At 43.3% G+C, this 23,536-nt stretch overlaps 1 protein-coding gene across 5 annotated transcripts in view; it reads right to left on the bottom strand.

Annotated features, from left to right (window-relative positions):
• Positions 1 to 23,536, bottom strand: part of LOC306924497 (receptor-type tyrosine-protein phosphatase U) — a 207,357-nt gene that overhangs the window by 93,947 nt on the left and 89,874 nt on the right. For all 5 annotated transcript variants that reach the window (XM_079503017.1, XM_079503018.1, XM_079503019.1 and 2 more), the window contains exon 3: positions 2,128 to 2,399. In XM_079503017.1, the coding sequence (XP_079359143.1) occupies positions 2,128 to 2,399 (272 nt within the window). The remainder of the gene's footprint in view (positions 1 to 2,127; positions 2,400 to 23,536) is intronic.

The raw sequence follows: 23,536 nt of genomic DNA, 5'->3' as shown, positions 1-23,536 counted from the left end.
AGGAGGCAGGTAGATTAAACTGCAATACAGTAGCTCTATATAGAGGGACCTCTGACATTAGCAATTTAAGCCTATAGATTTGGGCACTGTGCCCCCATCCACCCGACATGTACACACAAAGAGAGAGAGAGGTGCGTGCGTGCGTGCATATTCGTGTCAACTTTAAATATCCCTCACTGTCAGATTGCACTCTGTTGGTTGGACAGTGTCACCCTACCTTGAGTCCATGTTTGTACAAAGAGTGACTACTATTTACACAGCGAAGGTCAGATCTCGTGGAACCGAATGGAAGTTAATTAAGTCAGAGGGATTGACAGTTCTCGATAAAATGCACACTACTCAACTTAATTGCTTTCTGACAGCTCTGCAGAGTTAGCAGAAAATATAAATTGGATTTATGGACAGGGATCTCTTGTGTCTAAGTGCTGGTGGATTTAGCAGACCTACAGCATGCGCCCATACATGTGCCACAGCACCCACAGAGGCTACCAGGCACTGTGGGTCAAAGTGGGCAGTGATGCAGATAGTGCTGGACGATATGATTTGAAAGTGAAAAATGATTTCCTAATGGCTTATATTATGTTCAGCTCTCTTACTTAATCAAACCCATTCCCTCATCCAATCTTTAGTTTAACTCTTATTCTAGTAAACTCAACAACTCACATGTACAGTATTTGTATCCTCCTTAATGATAATGAGGGCCGTACAGGCCTACATTTAACCAATTAGCCACAGGGCTGATTGGGGAAAAATTGTACTTAATGCTGGTCAGTTGTGCACATGTGCGAATGCACATGCACAACTTGTGCACTCAGGGTGATCACAAAAGAGGGGTAGAATAGGTGCAAAGTGAGCAATGTCCAAAAAAACCTAGTAAATGTCCACACTGGTTAAAGTGATCCTTAATTAAACTATGACATGTATGCCTCTGTTTGAATACTGGTACTTGGGGATCACTATACAGGAGGTTTGAACTTTTACTACAGTATGTGCCTGGTGATTGCTGCAATGTGAAACGATTTTAGTTCATGGCCCATTTGCACTATAAATGGTAAATGGTGCATTTATATAGCGCCTTTATCCAAGGCACTTTACATAGATTGTGCATTACATTCACCCATTCACACACACATTCAGTTCAGTGTCTTGCCCAAGGACACTTCGACCTGGGCCATGGCTCAGTGGTCCAGGCATCTTGGCTGGTAATCCAGTCTGGCAGTGTGCCGCGGGTTCGACTCCCGATCCCGACGGCCTTTACTGCATGTCTTCCCCCCATCTCTCTCCCCATTTCCTGTCAGCCTACTGTCTGTCCCTCCAAAAAAATATAAAATAAAGGCGAAAGCCACAAGAAAAAAACATTAAAAAAAAGGACACTTCGACATGTAGACAGGAGGAGCCGGGATTCGAACCGCCGACCCTTGGATCATTGGACGACCTTGCTCTACCTCCTGAGCCACAGTCGCCTCGATCCTCACACTGGACAACACTGGATGAGTCTACGCTAAATGAGCTGGAATGTATACATGTCTCACCTGGTACTCATTATGTACATGTAGTGAAGACATATCTCACCTGGTACTCATTATAGTGAAGAATGGACACATATCTCACCTGGTACTCATTACAGTGAAGAATGGACACATATCTCACCTGCTACTCATTATAGTGAAGAATGGACACATATCTCACCTGCTACTCATTATAGTGAAGAATGGACACATATCTCACCTGCTACTCATTATAGTGAAGAATGGACACATATCTCACCTGCTACTCATTATAGTGAAGAATGGACACATATCTCACCTGCTACTCATTATAGTGAAGAATGGACACATATCTCACCTGCTACTCATTATAGTGAAGAATGGACACATATCTTACCTGCTACTCATTACAGTGAAGAATGGACACATATCTCACCTGCTACTCATTATAGTGAAGAATGGACACATATCTCACCTGCTACTCATTATAGTGAAGAATGGACACATATCTCACCTGCTACTCATTATAGTGAAGAATGGACACATATCTCACCTGCTACTCATTATGTCCATGTAGTGAAGGATGGAGACATGTCTCACCTGGTACTCATTATGTACATGTAGTGAAGACATTTCTCACCTGGTACTCGTTAGGCCAGAAGGTGCTGACAGCCAGCTCCACCTGGTGCCACTGTTTGCCATGGGAACCGGACGTGTTCCACACGGGGCTGCCCAGCGGGCCCCCGTTGACTCGCACGTACGCCCGCAGGGCCCCCGGACTGTGACCGTCACGGCTGTACAGGAAGTAGCTGAACTGGACGCAGTGGGTGTCGTTTTCACTCAGCGTCTGGAGCAGCAGCTGGGCGCGTTGCCCGGCGGCATGCTGGGAGGAGTTCACCAGCATATAGGACCCTGGATGGAACAGAGAGAGAGAGAGTCAGGCAGGATCATGGGACATAATATGTATACATTATATTAATTTGATTGGTTCTCCCACCCGTCCAATCAGTGAGTGCAGGAGGCCGAGCACACCAGGCTGTGAAACATGACGTTCAAATCACTACTAAAACCCCATTCTGCCATCAAGTAAAGCCCAGTGTTAGACTTCCAGTCACAATATCATGGGATCGAATCCCACCCCTCTACACTACATTTTTCACATCAGGCATAATTTTGCAACTTTAGGCATATTTTGCTACATTAGGCATAGTTTTTGTGGGGACATAAGTCAGACATCCCGTTAGTCCAACCTACGTGACCAGTTAAAACTAAGGTTAGGGTTAGGTTTAGGCATAGTTTTTGTGAGGTTTTGTGGGCTATGCAGGGAGGGCGTGCGGCCACGAAAAAGAACATATCAAATACGGAGCGGCTAAACAACATGGTGCACAGCCGTGCACACAGTGGCCATCCCAATATGGCACAGAAACCCATTAAGATCATATCTTAACAAAAGGCATAGGCTACACACAGTGTATCTAGGTAAATTCGCCGATTATGAAAACATATAATATATGTAAACAACAATGCAGGCACACTGGAGCGGAGCGGCCAGAACACAACAGAGGAGGCATAATTGGCACAGCGCAGAGCCGAGCGTGCGGGCCCGACCGCCAGAACACGTACAATAGAAGACAAGACAGTAGGTCTATATTAACATTAACTAGCAGCAGTTGGCAGAAGCACACACAATAATAGTAAATGCTATTATCTTCCATGTTCACCTTCCTCCTCCCCCTCCTCTACAACAACTCACAATAACTCGACAACGTCCTCAATAATCTCATCATCATCAACGCTAGTAGTACTTGCTTCTTCTGTACAACTCGTTTTGGATTTGGCCCACCAAAGAAATCAGAAATGATTTTCTGAGCCATCCTGCAAATAAACAACAACCTCCTGACAGGAGAGACAAACTGGAAACAGGACAGCGTCAGCATTCAGCAGACAATGATAATAGAATATAAAAACAAAGTGTAGTTTAATAATATGACAATAGGCATATTTTCTTTTATTCGCCAACCCATTCCCAGTCCATTTTTTCATTATTTCCCCCTCCTGTCCGAGGGTAGCCTTGCGTTGCGATACTAATATCACTGCGTGGATATTAGATTTCTTCCTGCCCCATATTTGAATACTGGGCCCTGGTTGGTTATAGCCTGGTTCCAGATGAATCTGGTTGGCTCGTCACCACTTCGGCCGTGAAGTCCTCCCACAATTGAGAAGGGCCAGACTTAATCTGCCTGGGGCAATATGCATTGCAAAGACAGATGAAGGCTGGCTATGCGAGGCTAGTCCGAGGGGGAGCGGTGCCTGCACCTCCAGCACCCCTACTTCCCTCGGCCATGTCTGCCTGCGACTGTTTCTGCGTTTGCCATTTTCAGCTGCAAGCTACAACAAAAACCATCCCTGAGTAACACTTTTAAAATGTCTTCCTACGGGGGGGACCTAGAAATGTCAAGGTTTTTGACAACTGAAATGTTGGCAATACACTGCACTCAGTGCCGGCTTAATGGAAGGGCTTTAGGTGCAGGGGGGGGGGAGATAAGACACATAGATGATGATGAAGAACAGAGAGTGAAAGAGTGAAATTGGGGAGGGAGAGAGAGTGATATCTAGAGAGCAAGACTTAGAGAGGTATAATGGATTCTACAAAGATTGAGGGAGACAGAGGGAGGTCTGCTAGCTCCTAGAGAGGAGAGATTCACAATACAGTACCTCCACAAGGACCCTTCTAATCAGGATAACATAACCCTATTGCCCCTCGCCCAGAATCTGTCCTGCATAGCGTCCATGTCGGCTAACGTGATTAGCACAACAATGATGCAAGACCTTCAGGCGTACCGACATAATCAGGTCTGTTGTCTTTGCACTCCCAAGGTCTTTATGTTCCTGAACACAGGAGACCATGGACAGCCGCCAGCCGTGGCATTGATGTCAGGGGTCTCCAAGACATACGAGCAGCCATATTAGTGGGTAGAGAGGCTGTCTGGTAAGCAGAAGGTTACCGATTTGCCTCGCAGCCTCGGTCTACAGTATGCATCCAGAGTAAACAATGGAGTCTGCCCAACAACCTACTCCTTTTTTTATGATCAGTACTTTATTTGGATTTTTTACAAATACAGAAAACAGAAAACAGAAAAAACAAACACAAGCAACAACAACAACAGAATACATGGACATGGACATTATGTATGATCACAGAAACATAATAAAACAAGAATAGACAAGATAAACAAATAATACAAATAAATCAAATTAAAAGTTTAAATTAGTTTACACGACCAAACATGCAGCATCATCAACCGTATCATATGTATACTAATACAGTAAACAATCAAAAGGGCATTGCCTGACCATGGATCACATCAAGGACCTGCAACATGACTGAGGAACACGTTCCACTTCAAATCATATTTATCCAACTGATTATTCATCTTAAAGGATAACCTCTCCAAAGCAGCCACAATACCAAGCTGAGTGAACCATACATGTGCTGGAGGCAAATCCTCAGACTCAACAACCTACTCCTGTATATAAATGAGTCGGACCCTGTGAAACACAATGCTGCGTTCTGGTTTGTTATGAGAACAAAACCGGACAGAGACTGGGAAAGACATGGAACACAGGTCTCTCACAATGCGATTATGTGGCTGGCACCAACGTGTGTGCGTGCGTGCGTGCGTGCGTGCGTGCGTGCGTGCGTGCGTTCTTTGAGGATGTAATGTCAACATGTTGTGATCCCCCAAGGGGCTGGTGGCTGATGAGCCTGCAGTGGTACTGTGGTCTGTCCACTGACACCCTTAATATACAGTACATGATATTAGCATAATATTATTTTAGCTTTAATATGCTGTACATGATGATATTAGTGTATTTCACTTAACTGACAGCCAACATAATGCAGGGAAACAAGAACCTCTCCACTCACTCTGTTGCCCTTTATGCTTCATTAACACTCCAAATCAATGAGATGTGGAGTTATTATATGTGATAGCTGAGTGGAAACCATGTGTGAAAGAAACATGCAAGGATAAAAGCCCAGGACACATACTGTGCAGTAATTCTTTAAATGAATACATCACTCAAAATCTACAAGCCAGAATAGGCTCAATCTCATGTCATATACTGCACAAGTGGTTCTCAAAGTGGGGTCTCCTCTGGGGAACCCCAGGGGTCTGTGAGTGGGGTTCCAAGGGGTCCCCAGGAAAATGCCTATTCAGAAAATAGGTTTCACTCTTTCCACTGTTATCCCCCACCTATAGTGTTGTATATAGACAGTTAATAAACATCTTCTCTTCTGGATGAACCTGGTGGCACAAATCCGTCTCAAATGGGGATCACGGGTCTAATATGTATACATTTGGAGGTCTATGCCTTAAGTTCATGTACAAACACCATTTTCAGGAAAACATGATATACCGTTCAACCACAGAGAGCAGTTTTCCATTGCATAGATATCAACGACCCCCATAAGGAGAGTTGGAGGACGACAGTAGAAAGAGATGCTACGGTACAGATTGGATGATTCCATTCTGTGCCCCATGTGACAGCGGTGAGATTATTTTGGGACACAGTGGGCGAGGAGAGGAGTGGATCTCTCTGCGATGGCGGTCTGCCCAGTCCTTGCCTCCACTGTGCCCATCTGTTTCAGGAGGACTTGAGAGTGAAGGCACAGTAGGTCATCAGGGCCACGACCAAGGACGAGAGTGACAGAATGTCAGGAAGAAAAAGATAAATATAATCATAGTGAGAGCCACACTCCCTGACATGTTGGGAGCAAACATGAAATCCAAATTTCTGGGACAACAACAACAAAAAAAAAAAAAAAAAAAAAGAGACTTTGAACAACTTTTGATCAACGTTGAGTTGAGCTCAATCATTGAAACTTTCCCTGGATTACAGAATAACTTATTTTGAACTAGGGAAGGGTTCCTGGCCTTGTATGCTGATCTGAGTTCTTTTAAACCTTTTAGACTTAGTATCGTTATTTATTTACTGTTTTAATGTATGTGTATTGTGGAGCATCACCCGTCCCAACCTGCGTTTTTCACAATGCATGTACAAGTACTTGTGCGACAATAAACATCTTGAATATTGAGCTATTTTCTTTTCTTTATCAACTCAATTCAGAACATCACTTTTGAGACTGTTTAGGTTGAATTTTTTCCTTTAACAAAAAGGCGTTAAATAATTTGCATTCATACTCAGTTGTTTTGTCCCTGTAGAGTTTATATGCAAATGATGAGCTGTTACTGGATATAAACAAAGACTTGCACCAAAGAACAACCACCATAAAACCTTTAGCTGAGTTTTGTTGGGTATTTTACCTGTTTGTAAGACAATCTCAGTGACCAGAATGAACTCCCATGTGGGATGAGAGATGCATTCTTAATACATATTCAACAGAGCTCTTAAATCCTCTTCTGTTACAGACAACACAAGCCCAGGATATAACTTCCTTAAGGTTTGCTAAGGTTGGCCTCCACATTATCATAATTTCCACATGCACATTACCAAGACACCGTTTAGGCATCGGGAAATGTGTCCTACTTAGGTCTCATCATTCACCTTTTAAAAAATTTCAGTTAGTTTTGCATTTTTAAAGTCTGGGAAAACAACAGAAAGCACATTGACCAGCTTGGCCCGTGGTCAGGAGGTTGGCATTGAATAGGTATAGGTGGTAGGCTATGCCATCCTTGTACCTGCATGTTCTTCTCAACTGAATTAAAATGCAATGGAGTTGGACAAGAAAAAACAAGGAATGATTACATAGTAATAATGTGTCAGGTGAAATGGGCGCCGTCTCCGTTGTCCCCCATTTTGTCTTTGTTTCCCCCCCATATTAATATTATTTTAGTAGCGTGCAATGTTCCCTCTAACACGTCTGAGCGCAACTTGAACAACTGCTGTGCAACACAAGATGAGCGCACTTTGTACATTACGCTCATGTCATGTCTTATTCAAACCTATAGAATAAGTAACAGTTGCATTACTTTTAATAAACTGTAGGCTATAAGGTCAACATAAAAAAATAAAAATCACACCCGTGTGAAGTGAGTGGTGCAACTCTGTGTGGGGGTCCCCGGGGGGTCCGCGGAAGTTCCAGACCCACAGGAAGTGCCGGCCCGATTCTGGCGAGCTGCCCCGCGTCCAAAACGGTCGAGAAATGACAGAGTTACCATGTGGGGGTCGCCGGGTGTCCCTGGAACATCCAGACCCCCAGAAATGCAGCCAGGGTGCCGGGCCGATTCCGGCGAGCCGTCCCGCGTCCGAAACGGTCAATAAATGACAGTTACCATGTGGGGGTCCCTGGGGGTCCCCGGGGCGTCCCCGTGAACATCCAGACCACCAGTAACGTGCCCAGGGGGCCGGGCCGGTTCCGGCAAGCCGCCCCGTTTCCGAAACGGTTGAGAAATGGTGAAAACCAACCAAGCTATTTTCTTGCTTGGAAAGACAGACAGACAGACAGACAGACAGACAGACAGACAGAGCTGTGTAATGGAGTGGTTGCACCACTCAAAAAGCTAAAAACATATCCATTAGTATTCAGTATTATAGCTATGTGAGTAGGTGAACACACACAAGGAATTAATGTCGACAAAATGTTGTGTACATAAACAGGCCTAAATGAGTCAAAAAGGCATTATGATGAATACAAGACAGTATAGCCTAATAATGTATTCATGTAGTCTATATGACAGTAGCCTAATAATGTATGCATGTAGTCTATATGATGTGAGCATTAAGCTAGGTCTACCATTTGTAGCCTTACTAGCCTACACTCCGAGTTAAATTAACAGATTGGGGTCCCAGTCCACATTTTACTGGTATTCTACTAGAAAGCAGCCGCTGTTTGAATGAAGACATCATCACATCCCAGATGCGTGTATTGGAGGCCGACACCACTGTACACACTTTGCATACAGTATCCTCACATACAATGTACGGCTTGCATACAGTACACACACCACTACATTATGACCTTTTATGAATTATGCTTCAAAGCACAGTGAAATCTGATAAAGCTCCATCCATTCCTCTGTGCTCCTCTCATAGTCCGGCAGCCGAGGTGGACGGGTGGGAAATTAGGTATATAGTCTTTTGTATTGGCCTAAAATATTGTCTATACATTCTGATGAATCCACTTGCTGACCGGCAGAATTAGGCAATTTGTTTTGATAGGGGAGTCTTGTGACCCTACCATTAACATCCTATGGCAGGCAAAAATGTCAAAAATGTCAAACTTTCCTTTTGCTTTAAGTAGCATATGACGTGTCAAACTAGGGGGTTTTCATGATTCTGAATCCATTCCAAGCATTCGTTTTGCACAAAATACACTCCTTGGGCTAAAAACGGATGTCATGACAAATGTGATGAGGTCAGCACATTTTGGGCACATTTGGGCAAGTGACTATGACTGCTTTTAGCCCAAGGAGTGTATTTTGTGCAAAACTAATGCTTGGAATGGATTCAGAATCATGAAAACCCCCTAGTTTGACATATAAAAGCAAAGGAAAGTTTGACATTTTTGCCTGCCCTATAGAAAATTGCACAATTCTGACAGCCGGTCAGCAAGTGGATTCATGAATGTATCTATAGAGAGTAAAGACAATATTTTAGGCCAATAAAAAAGACTATATACCAAATTTCCCACTTTAAACCAAAGTAGCCTGTCGGCTGCCGGACTATCAAGGGTACGGGAACATCCATAACAAGATTAGGACTGATCCAGCACATCATGATTCACATGGAGCGGTGGTGGACCCGACCCTGGTCACAGGCTGTGGGCGACACTATCTGTGTCAAGCCACGATGAAAGAACGAGAGACTGTTAGAGAAAAAGGTTGAGATTAGAGGTAAGAGTGATTGTGGAACAGCATATTAGATAAGAATCATCTGTGAGCCGGAGAGAGGAGGGACTTCAGAGAATAAAAAAGAGGGGTGAAGGTAAAATGAGAGGCAGAAATGGAAGACCCGGACAGCACACTGAAGTATTGTAGAGGAGGTACACCTTTTCACTTCTTCCACTTGTCCTCTTCCCATGTGCTGTACCGACACCTACTGTACCAACAGAAATTGCCCATGGCTCTGGGAGAAATTTGACTTTTGAGGCCATTAGGCTGAGGCTGTGAGCCACTCTGCTACACTAGCACAAGTACATTCAACATAACAAAAAAACTTGAGGGAAACAAGTGGTGAACACCCTGGAATGAATGGCTGTGTTGTGAAAGGGTGCATCTATTAAATCTGCCTTAAAGCTGGCTCACATGTCATTGTTGCAGTCAGTGTTCTCAGATCTTTCAGTCTGAAGTTCGACAAGCTGCCATCAATCGATCATTGTAAATGAGTAGATGATGTCTTCTAATGGCTCATAACTGGAGGTCTTTCAGTCACCCTTTCTGTGTGCCTGTGTGTGTGTGTGCGTGAGCAGGCGTGCGTGGTGAAGACATGGTGACATTAATTTGATTTGACTTTATTGTCCCTTTGGGGGAATGTGTCCTCTGCATTTATCCCATCCTCAAGAGCAGTGAGCAGCCACTGTGCCGCTCAGGGACCAACTCCGTTGTAATGCCAGTACCAAAGGGCAAGGGCACAGGCAGGAGTACCCAACATGCATGTGCTTTGGTGTGGTAGGAAACCCGAGTACCTGGAGAAAACCCAATACAAACTCTACACAGAAAAACTCCCTGCCAGGGTTTGAACCCAGGACCTTCTTGCTGTGAGGTAACAGTGCACCACCATGTTGCCCTGTGGCGTTAATTAACACACTGAAGACGAGACAAAGAACCAAACAGGTTTAACTTGACACACAAGCGGTTCAATTGACCCCATCAGCATTGCGGTAGCAGTTTTCATGCTCCGAGGCTCAAATTACGACAACAAATTGAGTATAGTTTGGTTTTCCTCTCCAAGGACCATCACCTTATCATGGTGGAGAGGTGTGTGTGCCCCAATGAACCCGGGAACTGTGTTGTCTGGAGTTTAGTACTCCAGGTAGGGTCTCCCCAGGGATGAGGAGCATCTCCAAATCTGAGACCATGGTTCTCAGCAGGAAACCCATGGATTGTGCAGTCCAATTAGGGAATGAGACATTACCCCAGGTGAAGGAGTTTAAGTATCTCTGGGTCTTGTTCACGAGTGAGGGGAGGATGGAGAGGGAAGTCTGGAGCTCTCTGGTGGAGCTGTTGCCCCCGCGACCTGACTACAGATAAGCGGTTGAAGATGGATGGGTGGATAGATGGATAGTTTGGTTTTGATTATTTCCCTGTACATGCCATGGTATGATTCATTGCCATGCCAGATAATTTTCCTTGCACACAATCTTTCCATTGTCTTACTTTCATTAATGTTTGTTTGTCTTATGTGAACATTTAGCTCAAATGTCCATCCCGAGGGGGTGTTTGACCTGGTTAAGTCCCACGGCAAGAGGAAGCCTTCCACGGTGTTGTATTGTTGATGTTTTTTCACAGTGTAGAACAGAGGGTTTCAGGAGGTGAAGAAAAGAGCCTCAGGAATCCAGTATAACTTACTATGTGGGTGTGTTCACTGGAGTGTTCACAGCCTCTGAGTTACGCAAGCACAGTGGCCTCTCACAACGAGGTGTCCATGTGTTCATTTACTATAAATATACTACAGTATGTATATATACACACACGCTCACTTCAACGTAAGCCCCATAACACACTGGTAGAGAAGATTGGGAGTTGAACAAATATTTCATGCACTTTATGCTTTACTTTAACCCTTTAAAGTTCACACCAAGAAAGAAGCAGTGGAAAAAATATTTCTTTGCATTTTTTACTTCCTTTAGGCAATAATAACAACAATCAATTTTGTTTTTAATAACATACCCACCAGTTATTCAAATATAAGCCTCTACCAAATGGTAGATATGTCACGTTGTGGTACTCATTTTAACCCAACCTACCTCACTCACTACGTCAACTACCTCACTCACCATCATCCTGTCACTCCACCTCTCTATTTCGGCATGTGTGTCTCTCTTTATCTTCTCCCGCTTTCCTCTTCATCTGACTGAATCCATCACACACACGCACACACACACACACACACACACACACACACACACACACACACACACACACACACACACACACACACACACACACACACACACACACACACACACACACACACACACACACACACACACACACACACACACACAGGCTTCCAGCTTCTAGTACTTCCATCTGTCAAGTTGACCTTTCTTTTATTTCATTCTGTGCTATTTGCACTGCTTATTTGCTATTTTGGTTTACTATGTCTATTCTATGCATTCTATGATTGTCTTACTGCATTCATATTTTTGTCCACACGGTTGAGGAGTACAAGAATATTACTGCCTGCAATGTTATCACAACTGAAATTGTAAGATCAATATAAATCTGACATGTGTGTTCTTGCCTTGAGTTAGTTCTAGTCCTGCTTATCTTATTTGCCATTTTGCCATTGACAATGAAAGGAGAAATTAGGTCAAATGTCCGTAACACAAACATTAAATGCCATCGACAATGAAGGGAAAATGTACGTCATCTTGTCCCCACATGTCTCATATTTGCCATCGACAATGACAGGAGAAATTAGGTCAAATGTCCACCAAATATGACGTAAATTAGTGGCAACAGGCATTCTGATTGGCCAGTATGAGATGATTCATGATGTACGATGATAAGAGCGCCCCTCACTTCACACGGCTGTGATTTTTTTCACACTATCCAGGGGATGACCTATATACATTTCACTACGATGAAAATGTATCACAATACTACAAGCTGTGTGTGACAGATTGAACTGAATGAGACAAAAACTAATGTTGAACTTGAAGTAGTTTGTCTGTGTGTGTCTGTTTTTCTGTCATCTTGCATTGTCTGTATTTATTGGATTGTCCCGTATCCATCTTTGTGTCAACCTCTCCGCGCAAGGATTGTGATTGGCTGGGTATGTATGTATGTATGTATGTATGTATGTATGTATGTATGTATGTACATATGTATGCATGTATGTATGTCGGTGTCCCCCAACAGCCAATAAGGGAGCACCATTCTTGGTGACGTAACTAAGGTACGTTTCAAGGTTGGTATAAGGTCAAGTAGATAAAGTGCCCCTCGGGGCACAGGTCTCCACCAGGGCAGGTCAGGTTGTGGCCTCCTGGTGGCGCTATAATAAGCCAATGTGAAAAGGGTGCCATTTCTTCTTACGCCCTGGATGGCAATTGGATGATTTGAGGCATTTTGTTCCAAAAAAGTGTTTTGCAAAAATCCACCTGTTGGTGGCGCTATAACAGGCCAATGCGAAAAGGGGGTGGGATATATTCCTCAGCCTAGTAGGAATGTCTGTGAAAGATTTCACGTAAATTGCACGCTGCATTCATGATTTGAGGCTTTTTGTTCAAAACGGGCCAATCCTGTAAACTTTGAAAGCCAATGTTAGCCAATCAGGATGGAATATGAAATATCGGACAGATCTGTGTTGAGCACATGACTATAGAGATACTGTGTGACGATTTGCAGGATTTTTGGACAAAAAATGTGTTTTACAAAAGTTGGCCTCCTGGTGGCGCTATAACAGGCCGTTCTGGAAAATTTGGGGCAGAGGTGCATTGTTGGCATCTAGGGAGTGTGTGCAAAGTTTGGCATCGACCGGGTTAACGGTGCCGGAGATTAGCTGTACAAAGACGGACGGACGGACACACACACACGGACGGACCGAGTGCAAAACATACTCTCTCCCCATGCCTTCGGCCTGGTGGAGACAATAACGGGTCAAAAGGATTTAGAATCGCAGAGACCTCTAAGACAGTACCCAGACAGCAGTCGTACCCAGACAGAGAGCTCTATAGGGACTCAGAGCAGCAGTCGTACGACTCGTACCCAGACAGCAAGTAGGCCATACATGGTCTACATGTGTGCTACTTGTGTGCAAGGCGCAAGTTGGCATCTCGAGAGAGTGCATTTCTAGTTCTCTCTGGGGGGATGGGGGTAAATCACTTCATCAATTTCATCCCTCTGGCAACAATACATCCAGTCCAGGGTGTTTTAAAACATGCTTCAAGACACAACACACCCTGAGACGTCATCTCCAGGGCTGTGATGCTGCAGCTCTGAAAAAATGCCTCCGCTACAATGCAAAAACAGGCCACAAGGTGATGAAAACTATTGAATTGGGCTGCACAGAGCCACAGGCCATCCTTATCCTGCTTCTGTTTCCACTCCTTCTCCACCTTGCTGTCTACGCTCTGACACCTCATATTCATACAAAATTTCCCCCATCACCCCCACCTCTCATTCAAAGCAGGTTCTGCTGGCAAGGGACTGGCCTCTCTCCAGGTATTTATCACAGAGGTGAGAGGCCGGTAGACAATTACCCGGGGCCCTGGGGACGGCCGCGGTACACGCAAAAGTAGGTACGAGTGGCCAGAGAGAGGCGAGCCGAGGTCTGGTCGGATAATGAATGGAATACAAGTGTGGTTATTGTAGGAGTAGACTGTGCCTGCCAGCACTTGAAGAAGATAAGGCTACATCAGCGTACGCTGCTGTAACCTCGCCAGGGAGAGGTGGGAGAGGAGGCAGTGAGCAGAGGAGAGATGGCCCTTTTTTCATGAATGGTCTCCCTGTCCTGACCTCTGGAATTGTCCTCCAGGCAGGTTGGCAGGTTGACTCCAGAGAGGAGAGGATGAGCGAACAGAGTCTCCTATCTTTACACCACAGCTCTTGACACTGGCTGTCATATCATCCATTCTGCAGCGCGACTCAATCTATATGTCTGCCTTGGCCAATGAAAGGAATAATAGACTGGGAAACGCTAATAAAACCTGAATGACCTAGACCTCAGACAACCGGCTGCCCACCCCTGACTGCCTGTGTGGGGTCAGAGGCAGCCAGTTGAACGATGCACCTTCAAGCACCTTAATGTACTTGTACTGTACACAAGATGTAACAATAATACCTGGAGCCATGAACCTCAGTGTGAAAGGCTCTAAACACTCCCTCAGTAGTAACAAAACAGTCAAGCCTTGGAGCTCCTGCTGCTGTGCGGTACGGCTTCACCTCGCACTGTTGCATATGTATAAAAATAACCCAGCAGTAAATCTTCATCATCACAGCTCAATAGAACACAGGCCTGGGCCCCAGCGCTGCATGCTGCCTCAGTCTGGCGGCGTAATGCACTGGTTCTTCCTTTTTTGAGGGGCGCTAGCCCCTCCTATATTCAGCTATTAGTGTAGATCTTCGTCTTACACAAACATTAAATTCCCATTGACAATTAATGGAGAATTTACGTCATATGTGGACGAGCAAATCTTTATCTTTGTCTTACACAAACATTAAATTCCCATTGACAATGAATGGAGAATGTACGTCATATGTGGACAAGCAAATCGACATGTTACGTCATGATGATGTACGATGAGCGCCCCTCACTTCACAGGGGTGTGATTTTTTTAATCTATAGTACATTGTGAACAATCCTCAAGGACCACCCAATCCCACGCCCCCACAACATTAGCTATATTCAAAATAAATGAAGGCACAATACATTCCATTTGTATTATTAACCTATTATTCTGAAAAAAAGCAAAAAATTGGTTCCCGTCTTGAAAGTTTAAACACCCAAAAAGGTAGTCCCGTCGTTAATGGGTTAACATTTAACATTACTGATCTTGAAGTTAGATTTAGTTAGATACATGATACTTTAAAAATAAATTCCATGGACCACCTTGTCCACCTATAATTATATCTTGGACCGTGTTGTAATGTATATGTGGTGCATTTGAGCTGCTCTGTAAAGACTCCTCCTGGAGCATCACTGCAGTTCTGGTGCCTCGGGCCTTCATCCCAGTTAGTGGCTCTCCAGAGCCCCCGTCTCTGACAAGGGCCGAGAGCTGTCTCCAAAACATACCGTATCTTCCCATCCTCAGAGTGACGGTGTACAGATAAAATACTGCCTATATACCCAGTACAAAGTAACTGCATATACATGCTTTTTTTGTACCTCATACATTGTTGTATTTGTAAGTGATGATCTGATCCAACATGAACCGACCCCTGCATGAACCTCTCTGCTACAGAACTAAACGAAAAACTGCATTTACTGGAATCTTCTGTGTCATCTCCTGCCTCTATGCAGCCCTGAAGAAAGCAGAGGAAATGGTACAAAAACCTATATCCTCTTTCTAATTCTAGAGAGAAATGTTATAATTTCTCTCTAATAGTGGTTAATGTCAACACTGGATATTTATCCTGATGTCTGTCTCTCACTGAGGTGCGGCAGAAATATATATATATATATATATATATATATATATATATATATATATAAATAAGAGAGAGAGAGAGAGAGAGAGAGAGAGAAGAGAGAGAGAGAGAGAGAGAACATCCAGATATACGCGACAAGGGGTTTGGATGCCGCAAGCGGCAGGAGTCTCTTCCTGGTTTTTCAACAGCTGGTGGATGGAAATGTCTTCCTTCCATGTCTCTTCCTGTTTAAAAACCAGGAAGAGACTGCTGCCGCTCGTGGAATCTTGCCACCCCTTGTCGCGGATATCTGGATGTACCCACAGACAGACAGACAGACAGACAGACAGACAGACAGACAGACAGACAGAGTATCATCATGTGTGAGACACTCAGAGCAGTGGGGTGGGGTGATTCATGGGGCGGGGTTGGGGGGTGTTGAGTTGTGTGATTAGATTTTCATTAGCAGCTTGTTATCAGTGCCTGATCCCATTAACATGTCAGCATGGTGACATCCTGTGGTAAACAGAGAGCCTGGCGGGGACACCAAGGGCAAGCACACATATTAACGCCAGGACGAGCCGCGGCTTGGACATCTATGGTACAGACCGCTAATGAGCTGGTCATGAGAGGAAAATGATTTGCAGATGCCAAACACAGAAATCCATGCCACCTGCTTAAAGCTTTTTCCAATCATTTTACTCGAAATGATTTATCCCGGGAATAGAAGAATTCGGAATAATTATCACATTACTGTACTCGATGGCTCCATTCAAACTCATCGTCTTACAGGTTTAATTGCATGGCCTCAGGCAGATAACTTGATGTCTTAGAATCAATGGTGATAAATCAGTATAATAGGTATAATAAGACACTAAATCCGATACAACCCTATATGCAATCTGCTCTCTCTCTCTCTGCTCTACCCTACACAAATGCAGTACACAAATGCACACACCCACGCGTGCATGTACTCATACACAGTCTATAAGTGTATTTGATTTGATCTTGATAAAATATATACAGTACAAGTAAAATCACAATATAGTTTAATCCCAGGATAACATAACAGAATAACATGAAACACAAATACATGTCTGTCAGGACAGGTGTCAACAACAGCCTTTTGATAATTATCTCACTTGTTTGTTCAAATCACTCCAGCACTCCAAACAACCAATAAACTGCACCTGTGTTTTCCAGCCCCATCTGCATATTTTTTTTGCTAAGTAAGAACATATCCGTACCCACCAGGCCCCACCTATGGGACATTATCAGCTAAATACGAACATAGTACGAACTCCCCCCCCCTTTACACCATATATGAAGCGGCTAGACAGAAAATCAGCTTTTAACATTGGTCTGGTTGCTAAGCAATGACTCCGTCACCCCCAGCTATGGGATCTTTGCACATGGCCCCATAGTCTTCTGTTCAAAGTAGGATTTTCAAAGCCTTATAACTCTGGAAATACGAGTGCTGTCCATCTATCCAATGTTCGGATGTCATTTGTATGGAGGGCTAAAACTGCCATATCTAAAAAATAAATACATTTATGAATAAATTTAATAAATAAATAAATGCAAAAATAAATAAATAAATATGCAAAGAAATATATAAATCAATAATTAAATGTATTTATGTGACTATTTATTAATTATTTGTATTATTTATGTACACATTTAAATACACATTTAAATGCACATTGAATTGCACATTTAAATGTGTATTTCAAGCTGCTTTTCCCAAGGGTGTATTTTATGAACCGTATGTTAATGAGGGGACGTGTCTTGCCTATTCAGCCATTAGCAATCAAACCCAGAGCAATCAAACTAAAAAAAACATTCCGCCAATTTAATTTTAGTTTAGTTTTAATTCGTTTTGAATATAGGTGCCCAGTTGACCCACTGAGAATTACTACAGAGCCTACAATAAAATGTAGGCTACTGAGGTCAAAGGTTACTCTAGTGCCCACATATCCCTAATGCCATGCAGTTCCAAGTGCCCACTCATCCAAGGTGTACAAGTGACCTGTCCACTTGACCTGTAACCGTGTTATCCATCTTTCTGATGAATTGAACATGGGGGACCCTGATATAAACAAGTCTTAGTAAGTTAACTTGAGTACTGTACTTAAGTACAATTTTGAGGTATTTGTACTTTACTTGAGTATTTTCCAATATCAATACTTTTACAAATCTCAAAATTGTAGCCTACTTTGCCTCCATTACATTTATTTGAAAACTTGTTACAAGTTAGTTTGTATATTTGGATTATTATTACAAAAGTTACATGCAATAGCCCTATATAGATTTCATGATTTCAAAGCTCACATGGGCCGCGATGTGAAACTTTGTGAGCTTGGAGATCTACTATTTTCAAAAGATTAGTATACATTTGAAAACTTTAAAGGGACATTCTGCATAATGAGTACTTTTACTTTGGGTACTTTAAGTACATTTTTATGCCAATAACTCGATTCAAAAATATATATATTCAAAACAAACTGAAACTAAACTAAAATTGGCTGGATGGGATTTTTTTGGCGTTTGATTTCTCTGGGTTTGATTGCTAATGGCTGAATAGGTCAAGACACGCCCCCTCATTAACATACCATTCATGAAATACACCCTTGGGAAAAGTAGCTTGAAATACACATTTAAATTCACAATTAAATGTGCATTTAAAGGTACATTTAAATGCGTATTTAAATGTACATTTAAATACATATTTACATATTTAAATGTGTAATTAAAAGTGTAATCGAACGTGTATTTAAATGTGTATATATAGTAAATAAAAATAACAAATAGTCACATAAATACATTTAATTATTGATTTATATATTTCTTTGCATATTTATTTATTTATTTTTGCATTTATTTATTATTTCAGTTATTCATTCATTTATTTATTTTTAGATATGGCAGTTCTAGCCCTCCATACATTTGTGATGTGAATATAAGGAAAAATCACTGGATGGGCTGGCAAAGGTTAGCTACACTTTTCTGCCACCTTAGTTAAAATGGGGGCATAAGTGAAAATGGGGGCATAAGTGAGGACCACCCTTATTGATAGTCACACACCGTCAGGGTAGAAATGACCACTGAGGATTTTCCAGTGCATCTTTGGACGTGGTCCAGTAGGAAGGAACGACGTCCAGGGTGTCGTTAGTTCTGCACCTCGTCACCATGGCGGGGTGTGGTGTGGAAAGAAGGCTGCTGCCCACCGCGTCACAGAAGGACTTTGGGGGAGGCTGACAGATGGACGGTTGCCAAACCCGGGGCTGAGACGAGGCCACAGCCCCGGTCCAGATGACATAAATCTGAGACGGATATTGATAGGGAGCAGAGTCATCACAATGACAGGCCGGAGGCTGGGGGGGGCAGTTTGCCCATTCCCAGAGGTGTAATGTGTTTGTGATTAAGTGTCAATCTCCGTTTGGAGCGCCGGGCTCTGTCTCAATTAGACACACTCATCACACTGTCGTCCAACACCTGACCTTGGCCTCTTTGGCTGGTTCGCTGCACTTCTCCTTTCAGGAATTTTAAAGCACATTGCAGAACAATTACAGACACACTAATCACTTGTTTGTTTGATGACTAATTACTTGTTTGTTTCAGGGATCAAACCTCTGCCCATTCAGCTACTGTACAGAGCAGCCACTCTAACCACCCGGCCACAGCATTAACGGATTGAGAATCTAAAGAAATATGTAGCTTTGCCAATAGAACATCAGTGTGTTTAAGGACACGGTACACACCGTTTGTTGCAGCACACAGAGAGATGGATGTATGCAATATTCACTGAACCCTCATGGACATCCACCAATATGGCAGATAAACACTGTTAAGTGGCTTTGGCTGTCGTTTGATCACAAGCACCTGCTGTGGGATAACGAACACCTGATGTTTGCCTGGATGGCTGTTTGGGGACATAAAGGACCACCAGGAATGCTGCCACTAGAATTAAACGAGAAAATGGCTTTCCAAATTCAGTCCTGCAGGCACATAAACAAGGTTCCGCAGACCACAACACTTTGCTGCATTCGACTGTAGTAGCTTGTTACACCGGCGAGGGCTGAAAGTCTTAAATGGTTATTATCTTTTTAGTGTCCATCACTTTTCTCCATGGTGCGTAAAAAACTAAAAACTGAACAACAAACACCCCATACAGCTGAAGTATTTTGAGGACAGAGGATTTCGACGCATTTTCTTTTCTCTTTTACCATGTTTGTTTAACGTTTTTTCTGTCTTTGTATTTGTTAACCTCATATCGATTGTTACCTTGGCCAGCCGCTAGCCCAGTGACTAATGTCTAGTCCATTATCCACGGCACCTCTCTGTGGTGTGACATCCTCTTCCTGATATGGGGGGGTACAAATGGGGGTACAATGGTACAAAAAATGTTTAAACATGTGCGCATGCATGCAGCGTAGTCCCACATTGCTTGTTGCTTTGCGTTTCACCTCGCTCGCTCAAGGGGGTCGCCATGATTGCATTAATATAGCCAGCTGTGTGTGTGTGTGTGTGTGTGTGTGTGTGTGTGTGTGTGTGTGTGTGTGTGTGTGTGTGTGTGTGTGTGTGTATATATATATATATATATATATATATATATATATATATACAAACACACTTCTCTATGTGACTCATATTCCCTTTACATCTAGTTCTTTCCCACTTGCCCTTTGTCTGTCAGTACTTGTATCTGTGCCTTGTGCTCATAAAAGGATCAGAGACCATCAACTGTCAGATGCTGAATAACAGCAGCATGACCATTAAGCAGCAGAGAGAGAGAGAGAGAGAGAGAGAGAGAGCACTTTCAGATAGCTTGACAGTGAGCACTGCCCAGCTCCAGCCTAAAGGGAGCTCCTGCTCGCTGGAGACTACCTCCCTGCCTCTACATGCAGGCTGAAGTTCATCAGCCAGGCTGGTAGCAATCAACAATGGAGCCAGATGGACACAGACACAGAAAGGGAGCCAGATGGACACAGACACAGAAAGGGGGCCAGAGAGTCAACCGACTGGCCGCCAGGTAAGGAGCCATGAGGAATGCTGTTCTGAAATTATTTTCATGAAGGTAAGGAACCATTTAAATTTTGTTCAAAGCTTCATTCACTTGGGGAAGCTGCATATTGGAACATATACAAAATATTGTAAGAGGGTTGAATGGGCAAAGTGTTGTGGTATTTCAGGTCATGCTATCCATTTTGGTGGATTTACCATTTAAAACCTTTGTTCATCCTGGGAAACTTTAGTCTTTCCATACCACAATCACTGACTTCCACTTTTAGCTAATGAGCAGCTCTGCATTTAGCAATCTGGGACCTTGCTTAACACTTTGAATGGCAGGTTCAGTCATTCATTCCTCCGCCTTTGCCACGCTCTTTTCAGTGCATACTCTTATTTTGAAGGGAAAAATGTTCCGGGCCGTAAACCAGAAGTAAAAATGGCTGTGTAAAGTGTCCCGTGATCTTATTTTAATTCAACTGAAACATAATTTCTGTAACTGTGACCAGCAACACTTTAGATATGAGCCATGAATAAGGTTGTTTTGATGAAAACACAATCTGGGAAAAGAACTGGCAGTACTACACTCCCACATGCCATCTTCTTACAAAATATCAAGTTCTGTTGACTATATTCACACAGCAGCAATTTTCCTCTCATGCAGGGCTCAAAATTTCGACCATTTTGGTTGCAAATGCGCCAGAAATCTAATCTGTGCGACCTAAAAAAATATATATTTTTATATATAAACTCCGCATTTTCAACTCCAATGTCAAGTACATTTTATTCCACTGTGCAGAAACATGGAGAACCACCATAGAGCACCGAAGTCTGACGTCACTTTCAGTAGAGGGCACCAACACATGTATTTTTTTATTTGCATTGAAATCTCCATAGGGCGATTTTAGGTCGCTTCATATAAGAACTGTGTTTGAAAAATGAACCGACCACCCCGGCCTTTCTGTCAGGGGAGTGGCTGTGCGTTGTTAATGATGTCCATTCATATTTGATACAGCCAGTTTCTGGAGAAAATGGAATTAATGTGGCCGCAAAAGCCTTGAAACTACATATGAAGGCAATGTCGCTGCTAATAAACGTCACGCCCAGCTGTCAACACATTGCGTTCCTGAGATTCCTCGTTGACGTAAGCTCAGCTGGTGGTGACTCGACTCGTACTAACCACGAAACATTAAATATCAATAAAATAAAAATAAAAATAAACGTAAATGAAATTCAGTTTCTGTTGTGCGACGGGCAGATGCAGCCACCCCCCCTACCCGGAAATGTAGTCTCTGGGTTGTTTGACTCGTTTCTAATGTTTATTTTGTTACTCTTTGGGTATATTTGTACATTTCAACCTTCAGTCGATGCTTCATATCCATATGAGTGAAAAGGCCGGGGTGATCGGTTTATTTTTCAAACACAGTTCTTATATGAGGCGATCTAAAATCCCCCTATGGAGATTACAATGCAAATAAAAAGTACATGAACCTGTGGACTGATGCCCTCTACTGACAGTGACGTCAGGACTTCGGTGCTCTATAGCAACATGAAACAAACTGCAACAGATGCTTACGACACATCCTGGGAATTTAAATACCATCACAAATAAACAGCTCTGGCAAACCACACAACAAGAACCAATTGAAACCTAAATTAAACGCAGGAAATGGGGCTGGATTGGGCACACCTTGAGGAAACCACCCTCCAACATAAACCGGCGACCCCCAGGGGTACTTCAGGGAATATATCGTTTCTGTCCGGAGGGAAGCGCATAACTCCAACTCCATAAATCAGTGCTATTGAACACCCTTTACGTCTGTGTGTTGTTTCAAAAATATTGAACCAATGGAAAATGAGACGTAGCTTGCGAAGTTAGTTCATTCAGACAACCTCAAGGGGGTTCATGCCATGCTCAAGGCGCATACTATACTCAAGGGGTTAACATGCTGCATTACTATGTGGGTGTACAGTGTGTGCAGTCCCTCACGTCATTCGCCGATGCGGCAGTCAGCTGACCAATTGGGCGGGCTACTTAAGCTCACCAGTCTGCATGCTCTTCCTGCCTTCCTCTGCATATGGTCCCCGGTTGTATGCGATGTTTTTTGTTCCTCGTGGTTGTTGCTGCTGCTATTGCTGTCCGTGTGTGCAGCTACTTCTGCTTAAATTATGCTTCTCAGCTACTGTCCTTGCTGTGATAAGGGCCTGCAGGTTGTATGCAAATATTGAGTTTGATATGATTCTGCTAATGCTGCTGAGTTCTACTATGTGGCTTCAACAAGCTTCATAATAGCCCGTTTTGGTAATTAAGCCGGATGCGCAGTCAGTGCTGCAGCTTCTATTGTAACATGGTATGTGTTCTATAGCCAAGTTCTCATTTTGCTAATGTTTTGCCAAGTCAGCCCAGGTGCAGTGTTTCTCCCATTCAGTGATGGGTCCTCAACTCATGTGCAGTGGTTGCCACGTCCGCTTTTATAAGCAATGTTGGGCTTGTTTTCTGTAGTCAATTGTCCGGTTCTGGTGTCATTTTTGTCTTACCTGCTGTCCTAATAAAATATTGGCACTCTGGCTATTGGCGTGTGCGGCCACCTTCTTGTTTTTTCAAGATTTCCTCTACGGTTCTGGTGTTCTGTCATGGATCCAAATGACCTTGTCCAATGAACTGTATTGTTTCAAAGTCGTCGTAGTCAGTAGGGTATATATTGTAAGTTAAGTTGTCACGTGGCGAGTCCTAGTCGGGTACAGGATGGTTCTACACCTGGTTGCTTTCTTTCTCAAGATCTGGCA

Source organism: Electrona antarctica (genome assembly GCF_951216825.1).
Source record: "Electrona antarctica genome assembly, chromosome: 6".
NCBI lineage: Eukaryota > Metazoa > Chordata > Actinopteri > Myctophiformes > Myctophidae > Electrona > Electrona antarctica.
The sequence above is the reverse complement of the archived record's forward strand: the minus strand, read 5'-3'. Positions and strand labels throughout refer to the sequence as shown.